This window comes from Rhinichthys klamathensis, unplaced genomic scaffold (genome assembly GCF_029890125.1).
Source record: "Rhinichthys klamathensis goyatoka isolate OS25496 unplaced genomic scaffold, OSU_Roscu_1.1 h1tg000272l_1, whole genome shotgun sequence".
Taxonomy (NCBI): Eukaryota; Metazoa; Chordata; class Actinopteri; order Cypriniformes; family Leuciscidae; genus Rhinichthys; species Rhinichthys klamathensis.
Window position 1 is genome coordinate 52419 of NW_026606792.1, and position 17582 is coordinate 70000.

Genomic DNA, 17582 nt, shown 5'->3' on the forward strand with positions numbered 1-17582 from the left:
ATGTGAGTTATGTTTTGACTGCCTTTAATTTCTATGTATAACATGTACTTTTCTGTACCGTTTTAATTACGTTTATTTATTTATTTTGATTTTAATGACTTATTGATTTTCCATTTTTAAATGAATGCCTTTAATATTGGTTGATAGAGAATGACTTTAATGTAGGCCTGTGGTTAATTTGTTTTGATGTGTTGATTAGCGATCCAACGAGCGGACAGACAGAGGTCTCATACCTGTGTAATGATTTGATTGTCTATGATGGAGGAGCTAAAACCGCTGTTGGAGGAACGGATTAACCGCCTAGAGGATTTAGTCACCAGAGTGCTCCTCCGGTCAACTGTGGGTCTAGGTATCAACAAATGCTAATGCTAACATAGCAAAACATGCTAAGCTAAGGCCAGAGAGCTCTAGAGATTTTCCTATACCTGACGGAGTGCCGTCAAAACTGGTGACCACATCAGAGCAATTTCAGAGCGAACGGCTGAATGCGACGATAACACAGCTTGAAATACGTGAGAGTGAACATTTCTTTGACTCTGTGGCAGCTACTCTAGGGTTTGAGCTACTAAATGCTAACGGACACACACAGATTGGTATACAGGAGCTTACTTCAAATCTAGACCATTCTGTCAGGGACCTGGCTGCTGCTCTCCCCTGAACATGTGCTGATGCCACTGGATTGGCCTTTCCCGGTGGCTCGTCTTGTTGGCACAGCACCAGGGCTAGACCAAAGGCATCAACTCCAGCGGGGACTTGGTCTGACGTGGTGCGCCGCAGGGGCAAGTCCAGTGGGAAATCAAATAGGAGAGCGCCAGTCCTCAGTTCACCCCCTGAACTCACACTTCAAAATGGGTATGAATCATTGACTCGCAATGAAATGTGTGTAAATGAACCTAGGGAAGCTAACCATAACACTAGCATTAGGGCTAATCAAAATTCAAGAAATATCCCTAAAACTACTGATAGGACGAGGGAAAGAAGAAACTTTGCTAACTCCACATCTGATAAGCCAGATACTACCTTACACATCCAAGCAACATGCAGATTATTATTCACACTGGGTCTTTTGACATTCTACAAAGGAAAAGTGGCTCTAAGATCCTGACAAAGGATTTCTCTATGCTACTGGAGAAAATAAACAACGTTCAACAACATGATTTCATCCCTGGCCCCATTCCAACCATGGGGAAAGGGACTGAATCTTTTAGCAGACTCCTTGGGCTAAACTCCTTCGGCATGCCTCAACCACGGGATATTTTTTGGAACTGTAAAGACCGCTTTAGCTCTGATGGGGTTCATCCAAACATCATGGGATGCCGGCTGCTTGGTGCCAACATACGTCACGCTATCAGAATGCCATTCCCAAACAAGATAAGCATAAAGGACAGTATTCATAGACAGAGTGTCCACTCCCTCACTCCAGATCCCCCAACTAAAAACATGCTTCCAGAAGTTTTCTTTGTCCCAAACAGGGGCACAACAACTCCCACCACTACACTCACCCTTTCCACCTCAATCACACCAATCCTCTCCCTCTTTATCACACACACCCTCCCTCCCTCCACCATACTCACCAATCAGGGAGCTAGTTCTAACCAAAGAGAGCCAAGCTCATGCTTCTCTATGTCCCACCCCTCCCCACTGTTTAAAACGATCGCTTAGACAACTACCACATCGTCAGCAGCCTTGTCCTTTATTTCCACAGAGCACAGAATACACTCGTTGATGTGCTTCGGGTCCCTGCTGTTGTGAAAATAGCTATGCAGACTGTGTTGAGTACAAGCTAGGACCCAGTATCTCTATTCCCGTGTTGATTAGAAATAGAAGGAATCGTGAGCATGGAACTGATAAAGTAAACTTGTCTAATCTGTTAACTGCAATACAATATATCTATTAAGCTGGCTTTACTTAACAGCAGATCTCTCGCCAACAAATCATTCTTGGTAAATTATATTATATTATCCTATAACCTAGATTTCATGTTTCTCACTGAAACGTGGCTAACAGAAGACTGTAGTGCTACTATTCTGAACAAGACAGCACCTGAAAAATGTGGCTATATGAATACGTGTCAAAAAGGAGGAGGGGTTGCTGCCCTATTCAAAGGTGCATTCCAGTGCAAAGAAAATACGCTAGGTAATTTTATTTCTTTTAATACCTTCGTTTTATATTGAAGGGTACCCCCAAAATTCTGTTTTTAACGATGTATAGACCTCCATGATACTCTGCAAATTATATTGATGATTTTGCTGAACTACTCTCTGTTATATCAATTGATTTTAACTTGTTTATTATTACAGGGGATTTTAATATCCAAATAGATAATAGTACAGACAATAATGCCAAATAACCTTTTGCACTACTTGACACTTTTGATCTCACTCAACATGTGAAAGAGCGTACACACACTCAAGGCCACATTTTAGATCTGGTTATCTCTAAAGGTCTCGATATTTCCTCTGTTATGGTTAAAGACTTGGGCCTGTCTGATCATTTCTGTGTCTTTTCAGCCCAAATTGTCCTGTAAACTCTGTTTCTATTAAGAAAAGTTATATAAAATATATAATAATAATAATATATAAATTTGCTTGCTTGCTTGCTTGATTTTCACAGTATATTTGTAGATTATGCCTGCAGGGGTTAATATCATAGACTGTAAAAAAAGATGGGCGACGCCCCTTCGCTCTCTTCCATTGGTCAGAACTGAAGCCGCCAGTGTCCCGATATGGCGCTGACATCTTGGGACTTGAGTCTGCGCGTAGCGATTTCGGGACCAGTCATGCGCAGTCGTGAGCAGGAAGTAAAGCCGCGAAATCAAGGCCCCGCCCTCACTCTCGCAGAATCAATCGCAAGCACATGCTCCGGCACTGTTTTTTAAAATTAATTATTTAATTTAAAAAAAATTATTCAATTTAAAGCTCCAATCTTCTCAGTCCTCCGAAGATCCCGAAAAAAAGTCTGTTGGTGCTTCAGTGACTACTTCGCTCAGAGAACCTGTCAATCACAGCTGTCAATCATGACGTCACCACCACCGCATCAAATAACTAACTAAAAACAAACTTATTTTAAAAACAAACTCTTGAAATTACATCAGCGTGATAAAAACTACCGTTAATGACAGAAATCATCTTTGGAAAAACGATATTTGAAGTGTAATTTGATTGTTTAGTTGGTCTCACGTGCCGTCGAATAACACGGGGAGGCAGGGTTTATGATCTATACTGGGACCAGCCACCGGGGGGCGATCGAGACTCTGGGTTTATGATCTATACTAGGACCGGCCACCGGGGGGCGATCGAGACTCTGGGTTTATGACCTAAACTAGGACCGGCCACCGGGGGGCGATCGAGACTCTGGGTTTATGACCTATACTAGGACCGGCCATCGAGGGGGCGATCGAGACTCTGGGTTTATGATCTATACTAGGACCAGCCACCGGGGGGCGATCGAGACTCTGGGTTTATGACCTATACTGGGACTGGCCACCGGGGGGCGATCGAGACTCTGGGTTTATGACCTATACTGGGACCGGCCACCGGGGGGCGATCGAGACTCTGGGTTTATGACCTATACTGGGACCGGCCACCGGGGGGCGATCGAGACTCTGGGTTTATGACCTATACTGGGACCAGCCACCGGGGGGCGATCGAGACTCTGGGTTTATGACCTATACTGGGACCGGCCACCGGGGGGCGATCGAGACTCTGGGTTTATGACCTATACTGGGACCGGCCACCGGGGGGCGATCGAGACTCTGGGTTTATGACCTATACTGGGACCGGCCACCGGGGGGCGATCGAGACTCTGGGTTTATGATCTATACTAGGACCGGCCACCGGGGGGCGATCGAGACTCTGGGTTTATGACCTATACTAGGACCGGCCACCGGGGGAAGATCGAAACTCTGGGTTTATGACCTATACTAGGACCGGCCATCGAGGGGGCGATCGAGACTCTGGGTTTATGATCTATACTAGGACCAGCCACCGGGGGGCGATCGAGACTCTGGGTTTATGACCTATACTGGGACTGGCCACCGGGGGGCGATCGAGACTCTGGGTTTATGACCTATACTGGGACCGGCCACCGGGGGGCGATCGAGACTCTGGGTTTATGACCTATACTGGGACCGGCCACCGGGGGGCGATCGAGACTCTGGGTTTATGACCTATACTGGGACCAGCCACCGGGGGGCGATCGAGACTCTGGGTTTATGACCTATACTGGGACCGGCCACCGGGGGGCGATCGAGACTCTGGGTTTATGACCTATACTGGGACCGGCCACCGGGGGGCGATCGAGACTCTGGGTGTATGACCTATACTGGGACCGGCCACCGGGGGGCGATCGAGACTCTGGGTTTATGATCTATACTGGGACCGGCCATCGGGGGGGCGATCGAGACTCTGGGTGTATGACCTATACTGGGACCGGCCACCGGGGGGCGATCGAGACTCTGGGTTTATGACCTATACTAGGACTGGCCACCGGGGGGCAATTGACTCTGGGTTTATGACCTATACTGGGACCGGCCACCGAGGGGGCGATCGAGACTCTGGGTTTATGACCTATACTAGGACCGGCCACCGGGGGGCGATCGAGACTGGGTTTATGACCTATACTAGGATCGGCCACCGGGGGGCGATCGAGACTGGGTGTATGACCTATACTAGGACCGGCCACCGGGGGGCGATCGAGACTCTGGGTTTATGACCTATACTAGGACTGGCCACCGGGGGGCGATCGAGACTGGGTTTATGACCTATACTAGGACCGGCCACCGGGGGGCGATCGAGACTCTGGGTTTATGACCTATACTAGGACTGGCCACCGGGGGGCGATCGAGACTGGGTTTATGACCTATACTAGGACCGGCCACCGGGGGGCGATCGAGACTGGGTTTATGACCTATACCAGGACCGGCCACCGGGGGGCGATCGAGACTCTGGGTTTATGACCTATACTAGGACCGGCCACCGGGGGGCGATCGAGACTCTGGGTTTATGACCTATACTAGGACCGGCCACCGGGGGGCGATCGAGACTCTGGGTTTATGACCTATACCAGGACCGGCCACCGGGGGGCGATCGAGACTCTGGGTTTATGACCTATACTAGGACCGGCCACCGGGGGGCGATCGAGACTCTGGGTTTATGATCTATACTAGGACCGGCCACCGGGGGGCGATTGAGACTCTGGGTTTATGACCTATACTGGGACCGGCCACCGGGGGGCGATCGAGACACTTGGGCTTCACTTTTCAGGGCTTGTGCGGCACGCTTGGTTAATATGCAATAACATTAACATTTCTAACTGCTTCACTGTGGTGTAAAATGCTTTCTTACAGGGACTGATGAGGAGACCGAGAAGTTAATTAAAGTACGTATGGAGCTCGACTTCACTGGGGAACATGTGTGTTATGTTCCAGTACGCATGGAAAGATATGCTTTGTCTTCACTTTGTTTGATAAATGCAGTGAGGTTTTTAGATGATATTCATAATAATATTGTTACACTCTCTTTGTCTTTGTGTGTGTTTGAGTAAATCATTTGTTTATTGTTTTATTTTTTATTGTGATTTATATGTTCTTCAGAGGATTGATTTAGGCCCCGTCCACACTACTGCGTTTTCGTTTAAAAACGGAGACCTTTTGCTACGTTTGCACCTCCCGTCCACACTAAAACGGCAAAAACGGAGACCCAAAACGGAGAAGTTTAGAAACGCTGCCGATCCGTTTTTCGTTTTGAAACTCCGGAGGGCGTTTTAGTGTAGACGGGTCAAGACGGAGGACTTTAGAAACGATGACGTAGTAGAGGCTCACGCTCGGCTCTATGATTGGGTGTCATCAGTCATGGCGTATATCTTTGCTAGCAGCTGTTGTACAAGTAAATTCTGCATTTTACAACGCTATAACTGCCTACATGCGCCGGAGTCTAGCTATTATTCGAGCGATCTGTGACAATTCCCGTGTGCAGCGGCGGCGTTGACCGTATGGAGCGTCGGTTTGGGGTTAACCCAGAGCATGGTGGGATAATTTTATCAATGAAGTTGTGTTTACACCGGCACGCGCATGCCCAGTGTTGGTGAATGGTCACGTGATCCGCGTTTTCAGTCGTTTTAATGTGGACGGAGATCAATTCTAATACGCAGCTAAAACGCTGGTGTGGACGGAGATCGTATTCGTTTAAATTCTCCGTTTCTAAACTAAAACGCAGTAGTGTGGATGGGGCCTTAGATGGAAAAGTTACATCAAGTCAAATTTCCCAAAAAGAATCAATCTAAAAAGAAAAGATAAGGTACTGTATGTAAAAATTAATGCATGTATTAATTTCGTTTGGTGTGCATTTTCTTCTTGCTAGTTTATTAGAGAATAGATTTCTTTTATTTCAGGACAGTCCTATGCAGGAGGAAACCTCTGCACTTCTTCGGCTCTCCACCACCTAAAAAGAGAAGATCCCACAGAGTTCTGGAGAGGAACGTTTTTACGCCACTCACGAATGAATGAAATCTAATAGGTTCCTTGACCTCTTTGAACACGATCTCTGTTTGTCGTTTTTGCTTTGAGAATATTTGTGTGTGACAAATATTTTTTTGAGATGTTTTATGGTAAACACAGTTGCCATATGAGTGGCGAACATGTTTATTTACATGCAACTATTTTATCCATAGATTATATGGCTTTTGCAAATAATTTAATGCATGAGGCTGGAGACATGGGGGAAAAATGTAATCCACACATAAATAGATTATCTAGAATACATTCGTATAAGACCCGTCAGGACATCTTGCTGTAGCTCGTTCGTGTGGATATCCAAAGGATGAGGCTGTGAAGAATCAGTGGTTAAAATCAATCTTTACCACGATACCACAGCAGTATAATCCCAAACTTCTGCTGTGGTCCCTTTATTTAATCACAACCTGTAAGTATGAACATATATTGATGAATATATTTTCTACCGGGTGTTCAACATACGTAGTTTTGTGTTTTACATCATGTAAGTCTCCGGCTAACTCACGGTATTACTGAGGGCACACGACATACTGCCGATTTCAGTGCAATTGTAGATGGAAATGTGTCATGCAAATTGGTTTATTTACAGAATACACACCTGACACTTATAAAAGTCCACTGACAGAATTAACAGTAATACTCAGGCTAACTAATATATAGTAAACAATTAATCATTGTATGTTTGCATATGCAAAAAAAATTAATAAAAAAAATCTATGTATCGTGCATGAATTCATAGTTAAATATCCCAGACCTTTTGCAAACTTTTGTTGTATTTTGCTTTAGTAAAAATTGTGTTCTTGCCACAGCTTATTAAATATTATTATTATAATTATCATTATTGTTTACATCTACAAGATAAATGTATGTCAAATTACAACAACTGTATTAGGACAGTTGCAGAATTATATCAAAGCACAAAAAAATAAAATAAAAATAAATGTAATAGGCCTACTATACAAATTAAAATGAGTTAATAACTGGAAATAATTCATTGCTAATAATAACTGGTAATATTAAAAAAATAAGAACAAATGTGGTATTTTGTGGAGGTTAAAACGGTTACTACATATATAAATAATGCAAGATGCAGAAATAAGAATAGAGAAGCACCCCGAGCCTGAAAGCGCGTGTCTCACGCTGGATGCTGCGCCTGCGCACTGACGTGACGGACAAACCACGCCCACCGTAAGACTTCAAACGTCAAGACAAAACCGGAAATAGTACAAAAGAAAATGAAAGTGTCTGAATTCCACTCGAAAACATTTTGCTTTACAACCTCAAGAGAACGCGTATAATGTTGCAGAGTTTAAACGGTGCTATGTGAGAAACTGTAGTCGAGCCTGTGGTGAATAAATCACAGAATGAGAAAAGACTGGACCGATGTAAATCTGACGGACTCGCGCAATGTCTGCAATAACAAGAACACTCATAACCGCGGTCCTGCTTCACGTGGGTGAGTGCGGGGCTTTACGATATATCATATAATATAATAACCTGTTTATGAAGACTACTAGTGCTGCTAGATGAGAAACACTAACGTTACCGTTTATTGACATGTGGGGCACATCTGAAAAACGATTATTCCTTGTCAAATCAACAAATAATAATAATAACATACTTCCCATGCGGGGAACATTATTCTGTTATTACATGTCTGTTTATATTGTTTGGCTAACTCTTGAAAATCAATCAAAAAATGTAAGCTATTCTTCTTTATTTTGCTTCCATTCTACTAGGAATGTTTATGCGAATTCTATAGTTTTTGAAACATTAAGTGTTTGTACAAAGGAAGAACATAAAAACTAAAACCAAGTGGATTTTGTCCTGTTAACTGGCAGTATCCCACCCATTCACACCCCACATTAATAATCATCATAAATTTGGCATCATTTGAAAGCTTTAACCCCTAGTATTCATCATGTGAACACTTAAACTTCTAAAAATCGTTTAAAAAAATGTGTGTAAAAGAACTTGCTGTAAAGTAATGAATTTGAACACTTTTTGAACTATATTCACTTTCAATCATGTGTGAATATTCATGCGTTTGTGGATCACAGAAACAGAAGTGTTGTTTAGTGTCATAAACTGAGATTTAATCTGTACTCTGTGCACGGGTAGATTTAGTTGTGTTATGTTTGATATGATTCACAGCCAGTGGTTCGCCTATCGTTCATCCACTTCTAGTAAATGAGCCATTAAATATGTTTGTTAAAAGCTTGTGCTTTACATTGAGGCTTTAAAACGGTGTTGTTTGAGAAGTTTGCTTGAAGAAGTGTGTGGTGGCAGAGGCGGATAAGCGTCTCGTGTGGTGAAGACGGCAGGAAACCTGAAGAGAAGTGAAGAACAAAACACACACTCTCTCACACACACACACACTTACAGACACTCACACACTCACACTCACACCCACTCACATAGATGGCAGTTCATGTGGGCTGCTTGTACAAAAGTTTGTGTGTACTACTTGAAGTCTTTATTTTCCCTTCAACTTCTAGTCAGATACACTTCTAATGGGAGGACTTGAATTTCACACGCCATATTCGAGTAATATGAGTCTAGCATTGCACATGAGTGAGAACATGGGGCAACATTCAGTGAATTAATCAGGTTTTTTATTATCTTATTGGGGGATATGATGGATAATAACATCTTGATTCCTCTAAGAAACCCCTGACGGCTAGTGCTTCTGTCAGTCGGTATCGCTATACTCAGGTCGGTTTCGTTCCTCACATAGAGGGGAGAGAAGTTAGAAATACGTGAGAGTGACGTTTAGATGAATATACGTGTGCTGCAATAACTATTTATTTATTTAATGTTTTATTTGTATAGGGACAGCTACAATAAACACAGATGTGGCAACAGCCATCCCATGCGTGTGTCACAGTGCTTAGCTAACGCTAGTTACCAACAGTAATGCTGGCGATGAGAGATGTGGGTGTGTTTGCTTTAGCTCTGAGATTCAGATCTACAGTCACGTTTATTTATTCAGCACTTAATATTCAATTCCAATCACATTTATTTGTGTAGCACAATACAATACACATCGTTTCAAAGAGAGTGCACGAGTCAGTCCACATCACAGTTTACAGCGATCTGTTATCAGAGGAGACTGTCTGAGTTATGGATTTCAGAAATGTACATTATACAAAATCACAGTTATCGAAAAATTTATTAATTTACACACTGTAATAATTAAAGGCAGAAACAATGAGCTCATTGAAGGAATGGATACTTGTTTGTTAACAAATGATTATGACATTTAGAAAAATGAAGCATTGGTGCAACTTTATTATACAATAGATTGCTTTAAAATCAGTAGATTTTGACAATTTTTTGATCCACTGCGCTTTTTCTTCCCCCGTTACCTTCCGATTCATTATTTGCATTTGCATTTTATTCATTATTCTTATTCATTATTAACATTTTAGTCCTTCTGAATTAGTTTGATGCATCATTCTATAGGCACATTTTCCCACATGGTTTGGAAGACCAGATCTATGTTTTTGCCAAGTATTGGTTCAGTCAGAACAGGCTTTTGTCTCGGCGGATACGAGATAGCCGTCACACGTGGGGAGCAAACACTGGTGATGTCTCTGTCGGCCTCGTAACACCCCAGCGTTTCTCTCTCGCTGTCATCCGGGTTGGAGAGACTGTGTTGTGTCTGACATTAATGTCACTGTTTGCCTCGATTTCTCTTGTTTATTGCCTTGGGAAATGTCGTAGCCTCTCGAGGAAGGCGTTTCATCTATGAGATGTGGGATGTTTCATCAGCTCTTTGTGTCCATGGCTCTTGAAGCACGAAACTAAGAAGATGTCAGAAGTCCTACAAGAACAGCGGAGAGATTTATTGGAAGGTTTTCAGTGTTTCACATGAGCTTGATGATTAGTTCTTCTCAACACGGACACACACAACGACTCGTGCAGTTTGATTACTGTATTATTACTTTGGATTTGGGGGTGAAATGTTACAAGGCCAAGTTCATGGTATGAAAAATGCTGGTTTTGTTTTTATTTTAATTACATTTTATGAATCAAGTAGCTACTTTATCACTAGAAATAATCAAAATAACCCGTTGTTATGCAATCATTTAAAAACCCCCCTGTAGTCAATAATTTTATCCCTTAAAACTCCTCTTTGAGCACCAAAATCGTAACTCGACACCCTTGCCTCATTTAGTATGCACGGTTCTATGAATATGCAAATGAGCCCCGCCTCCACTCACTCCCTCAGCTCAGAGATCCACTGGTTGACGATCACACGTTGATCTGATTGGTTACAAGGTCGTTTGTGACGTCAGAAACACCAGCGATTTCAAACCGTGTTTTTGAGACTGTCTTTGGTTCACTGCAGTTTTAAGGAGAAAATACTCAGCAATGCTGTCGACTTATGAACTTACACACGGTGTGTCTTAAAGCGTATTAAAAACACCACATAGACACATAAACAACATTAAACGCTGGATGTTCACACAGGGGGACTTTCCTTCTTTTGTAGAACCTTTTTTGAAGTGTTGAAGCATGAAGTGTTCTTTAAACTTGAGCCAATTGAATACTTGAGTATTTCATAACTTTATCTAACTATTGTTTCCCCTTCTGAAGCATTGTGCATGGACATCCCGGCCCCGGTACATCTGGTCCTGTCTTCCCAGTATTTCGTCCACTTATTGTCCTGGGAAAAGGGTCCCGGCTCTCCTGATGGCGTCCGCTTCTCCGTCAAGATACGGGCACTCAGGTATAACCTCTCTCACACACAGCAGAACATCATATACACTAGCCATGCGTCCTAATTACACACGGGTGGAAGTAAGGGACTGTGTAAAAGTATTATTTATTTCTGCGTAACAATAAATCAGATAAAACTGTTAAATCAGCGGATGCACAAGCAGTAAATGAGGAACAGGCTCTGAAACATGGTTGTGTGTATTTCAGTCCTATGAAAAAATGTTTACTGGATTTTAATGAGAGGGAGAGAGAGAGGAGAGGGGGAGAGAGAGAGAGAGAGAGAGAGAGAGAGAGAGAGAGAGAGAGAGAGAGAGAGAGAGAGAGAGAGAGAGAGAGAGAGAGAGAGGAGAGGGAGAGAGAGAGGGAGAGGGAGAGGGAGAGGGAGAGGGAGAGGGAGAGGGAGAGGGAGAGGGAGAGGAAGAGAGAGAGAGAGAGGAGAGAGAGAAAGAGAGAGATTTTCAAAACCCTTTTTATTACAATTTACACAACTATTATTACAAACTGCCTAACGACATCATTAAATAAAAACCAATAAAAAATCTTAAAAGATAGAAAACAGCAACTCTTCTTCAACAATTTCACAAAGAACCTTATTTAAACACCATCTTACCTCAAAAGATAAAAAAATCATGCATTAATCTATAATAATGATACTCAATCAAAATCCTAGATTTGACTAATTTTACAAAAATTGCTACCAAACTGTTGCAAAACATTTTGCTCAATTTTTTCTTTTCTTGTGGTATAAATCGCCATTTTTGAGAGAATGAGAGAGGGAGAGAGAGAGAGGAGGGAGAGAGGAGAGAGAGAGAGAGAGAGAGAGGGAGAGAGAGCACAAGCTAGCGAGCGAGAGAGAGGGAGAGAGAGAGAGGAGGGAGAGAGGAGAGAGAGAGAGAGAATGAGAGGGAGAGAGAGCACAAGCTAGCGAGCGAGAGAGAGAGAGAGATTTGAGGTCACATGGAAAGTGTTTATATGGAGATGTTTGGGTCTTTCCCTAAGGTTCCCACATTGCAGTAACACAGGACCTGGAGATTTATTGCAATCCCAATCCTTGAGGCTGAGTATACAGTCATCAGTTGCTGTGAATGAAAACCACATAAGAGAGAGAAAACAGGCTTAATAATGTGGAATGACAGACACTCTTAAAAATAAATCTTTCAAAAGGGTTTTTTCCAGAACCAGGAATCAGAATCGAAGATGATCCTGAACAGATATTGTCATTGTGTGAGAACATCCACCCTGCGATAAACCAGTGTTTTCCTCCCGTCGGTGAGTGTGTTGATCATGTTTGTATGGACGCTTGTTCTAACTGTGATTGTGTGTGTGTTGCAGTGGGACAAAGCTGGTGGTGAAGGAGTGTGAGAATGTGACGTCTCCTCTGCGGTGTAATCTCACAGAAGCCTTATCCGATGTGGAGGAGACCTATTACGTCAGTGTGGTTGCTTCTCTGGGCAAACACACCTCGGATTCCCACTGCCCCCCATTCCAACCCATTCTGAACAGTGAGAGACAGATTTATATCTTCTACATGAACCACAAAACATGGCTACCGCACATAGCAGCCATTGTGTTGACAATCCTATGGCATCCATCTTATTTTTACTGTCAGAGCAGAGCGGACATTTGTAAACTCAGTGTCCAGGCTTTCAAATGTCGCTTGATATTACAAACTGGTATTTCTTACCATACGATTTTAATGGATTGTTATAATCATAAACACATTGGTTTACAAAACTTTATTCTTCACATTTTCCAGGATCAGACACTTCTAAAAGCAAATGTTCTCAAAAATAAGTTAGAGATTTCTTCAATTATGTTGACACAATTTGGCATGTTTCATTGCGTTATCACAAATAAACAATTGACTCCAAGCACAATTACACACTATGCCTATAAAATACTTTAACGCTTTTTCAAATATTATTAAAAATGTATTTAAGTAAATTTTCCTACCCTTACAAAAAAGTTTATTCGAGTGTGCTGTTAGTATAATTCTTTTAAACTTAAAATAAGAAAGTATATTTTCAATCTGTTTCATGTACTTCTCAGAAATATACTTAAAATTGCACTTAAGCATACTTGACTTATACTGACAGAAATGTCTTTGTATATTGGACTATACATGTGTCACAATGATGGAGATGAAGGAGAGTTCAAAAAGGTTTCTATTAACAAAATGGTTCTTTAATGAAAACAAACTCCGGTTATCCATAAAGATAAAGTAACGGCGTGTGTAACATGCACACACAAACACAGAGGGAAGGAGAGGAACATAAATACACTGTGATAAAGAGGAACAGGTGTGATGATCTGATGAGTTTCCATGGCAACTGATGAGTGGCGGGAAAATCAAACAAAGGAGCATGTGATGAATGAAAACAAACTGAAAGTCCATGAAAGTGAAACTAAAGATGAATAAGTCCAGATAACTGTGACATCATCTACTCAATCTTTTGATCAAAATATACTTAAAACTATAATTAAGTAATCTAAGTATACTTATATTGTAAGTATTTAATCTTTTGATTGAGTAGCCTATTAAATACTTTCACATAGTTTTACACACTGTCTTAGAAACTTACATTGTTTAAAAATATTGGTTTATAAAGAAAACGTTCATAACGTTCGGTGGCCCTGAGCGGACAAACGCGTTTCGTCACTATGTTGTTCTCCAGCTAATAAAACACTGACATGATGAGGAACAAGTAACAATAAATGCGCAATAACATCGTTTTACTGAATAATTAAGTAAACATAACTTCTTAATTTATCTTTATAAAGAAACCTTATTGCTTAACTGGCCACTCTCTGCTGTCTCAGACGACGACATCACTTCCTGTTGGCCACTGTAACTTGTGTTGGGTGCGATTCACAACCTCACCACTAGATGCGCTGAAACTTACACACTGCACCTTTAACTAGTAAACTCTGAGTATACCTATATGTTCACATGTAGTTTAGTTGCAGTACACAAATGTAGTTGTGCACTCAAAGCTTACTTTTATACACTAAAAAGTAGGGATGTAACGATTCACTCAACTCACGATGCGATACGATACTGGTTTCACGATACGATTTTCTCACGATTTTTTTGTCTGTGATTAATTTAAAAAAATTATAAATGAAAAAGTGTCCCTTTTATTATTTCTCAGACAAAATGCTGCACATTTCTTCTTAATTTTAAAATATATTTGTCAAATAAAAAAACTACATTGAAATAAAAAAATCCCTTCAAGGTTGTTTCAACTCAGTCTTTCTGTCTGTCTGGTCAAGAGGCTGGACACTGGTACCTTCGCACACTAAGTAAAAGACTATGTAACATTAGTACCACATTTAGAGGGGTTTTAATTTTGTTATAATTTGTATCATTACACTAGCAAGAGTAATTAAAAATAAAAAAACACACATTTAGAAAAATATGCCATAACCATCAATAAATTATATATATATATATATAAATAAAAAATATCCATGTACACATTTAGAGAAAGAGATAGTAAAATAAATACAACACCTGGTTGCCACGGAAACACTGATGCACATTGTGATCTCCGTGGCTCTCGCACTTGTAGTATTAATGACTTTTACATGAAAACGGAGGTGACTGGTGCTTCTCACGGTGGTGATTATTATTAGTCTACGGAAAGTCAAAATGCCGCCACACCTCCGATTTGAATGAGTTAACGTCAACATACGCTTGCCGTCGCCATGTGTTTGACGGCGCGCGCACACCAGTCTATGGCACACACTGGCGCGGCGCGAGCGGAGCAAACCGAGCGTTTTCAGTTCATTCCTATGGAAGTTGAGCTGGGCTCACACAAGATCAAGTTCCATGAATGAAGTGAAAACACTCGCTAGCTTCACGCCAGTGTGTGCTCGCTGCTATTGTGCCGGTAAAGCGAGGTTCACAACTTCACAGTAGGCTACAGTAAACGCCCCTGCTGTTTAAAACGTGTATCGCGATTCGTTTAACATTTCAACCGACTTGAATCGTCACACATTTTTATCGATTTTCAACCGGTTGCAAGTGAATCGTTACATCCCTACTAAAAAAGCGGACTAGCTCAGTCCCAAGTAGCATTGAAACAGCACTTACAGGTATACTTTAAAATGTACTTGAGCTTTACTTAAAGACTAGACCCTCCCTCCTCCTCATCCGCACACTAACCCCCCCCAAACCCTTCTTGTCAGTCATTGGCTGGAACAGTTTGTTATGTTTCGTGGTGCGGGTTGGCCCAGTTTGTTTCTGTTGCCGTTTGTGAAGCCTGGGTTGTCTGCAGAGAGTGTGTTCAGGGGACAGGCAGCTAGCGGATAGTGAGGGGATGTTTGCTGTATGTGACAAAAAATGTTTTGGCCTAAAAAACGTGTGACATCGCTTAGAGCACCTTTAAGAATACTTGAAGTTTGCTAATTGTTTGATTGTGTATCCGTGCTGTGTAATGTGTGTAATGTGTGTGTGTGTTCTCCTGAAGCTACGCTGGAGCCGCCGCTGCTGTCCGTCGCCGCATGCAATCGCTCGCTCTGTGTGAGTCTCCGAGCTCCTGCTGAGAAACTGCACAGCGTCTACGATTCGCACCGGTTCGACTATAGACTGGTGGTCAGCAGTGCAGACGGAGCCGAGGTGAGGGAACAGTTTAATACGGGATGCTTTTGAGTGTGTCCAGGCCTATTCCACATCAGGCATGTTGCTCATTGGCCACACTGTACTGGCACTTCATCAACATTATCCAGTCAGGCTTTGAGTTCATGGAGTGTGAGCAGCACATGAGAGTGTGACATCATCAGTAAACAGCCAATCATATGCCTGGAAACTGTGATTCACTTCTCGCAAGAGAGTCGGCAAGATTCACTTCTCTCTTCTGCCGAGGATTAAGAGATTGAAGAATAAGGAGAATATAAATGCATTTACACAGCGAGGAAATATCTTACTATATCAGTGCAAGTGAAACTTTATATAGTTGATCAAATATATATATACTGTATATATATAGGTATACAGAGACTCGGACATGTACGCTCACATGTAGTCATTTATAAAGCTTTATCTACCGATTCACAATCTTATTTATATTACCTGTATATAAAATGCAACGACAAATGAAAGTTAATGAACGACTCATCACAGCCCAGACAGCCTGGGCTCTTTTACCAGTTGTGTGTGCATTATTTAATGTTGTGTGTGTTGTAATCGCTGCTGTGTGTGTTGACTGGTAGTTTCCAGTGGACACTGAAGGGTTGAGGAACGTGACCGTTAAGGATCTGACCCCGGGCCGAAGGTACTGTGTGAACGTCAGTATCGTGGGTCGCAACACACCACACAGAGACCCGGTGTGTGCCGACGTCCCTCACACCGCTGATGTCTCAGGTATTCAGCTTCTCCAGACTCTACAGTATTAGACTGATACTACACTGAGGGATGCAGTTGCTAGAAGCTTCTGGTTCATCTCTGATGATTGTCATAATTAATTCACAGTGATAAATGACAGTTAAAGCTGCAGTCCGTAGCTTTTTTGGGGTTAAAAATTATCCAAAATACATATTTGAGAATACATAACCAGCCAGTGTTCAACGCTCTCTGCTTGCCGTAGCTCGACTCACAGCGGTCAGCTTGTAATAATGTGTTTAACTCCAGTGGTACTGGGGGATTCAGCGGGAGATCCGAGCATGTCTTTGCGTCATTACGTCACATGTCAAGTCACCTTTATTTATACAGCGCTTTTTACAATACAGATTGTATCAAAGCAGCTTCACAGTGATAACATGAAAATAATACAACAAAGTTTGTTTCTAGAAGAAAATTGCATCAACGTCCACCTTAAGTAAGGCAGATCAGTAATATTATTGAATATTAAATGTCCCCAACTAAGCAAGCCAAAAGCCAAGGCAACAGTGGAGGAACCAAAACTCCATCAGGGACAGAATGGAAAAATTCTGTACACACACACATCTGCACACACACACACATCTGCACACACACACACACATCTACACACACACACACACACATCTGTCCACACACACACACACACACACATCTACACACACACACACACACATCTGTCCACACACACACACACATCTGCACACACACACATCTGCGCACATCTGCACACACACACACATCTGCACACACACATCTACACACACACACACACACACACACACATCTGTCCACACACACACACACACACATCTGCACACACACACATCTGCGCACATCTGCACACACACACATCTGCACACACACATCTACACACACACACACACACACACACACACACATCTGTCCACACACACACACACACACACACACCTGTCCACACACACACACACACACATCTGCACA

General features: G+C 42.2%; 1 protein-coding gene across 1 annotated transcript in view; it reads left to right on the forward strand.

Annotated features, from left to right (window-relative positions):
• Positions 1-7721: 7721 nt before the first annotated feature.
• crfb2 (cytokine receptor family member b2) overlaps positions 7722-17582 on the forward strand; it is a 16678-nt gene continuing 6817 nt past the window's right edge. Inside the window, exons 1-5 of the mRNA XM_056268444.1 lie at positions 7722-7967; positions 11114-11246; positions 12569-12738; positions 15709-15857; positions 16451-16601. Coding sequence (XP_056124419.1) covers positions 7919-7967; positions 11114-11246; positions 12569-12738; positions 15709-15857; positions 16451-16601 — 652 coding nt within the window. The 5' untranslated portion in view covers positions 7722-7918. The remainder of the gene's footprint in view (positions 7968-11113; positions 11247-12568; positions 12739-15708; positions 15858-16450; positions 16602-17582) is intronic.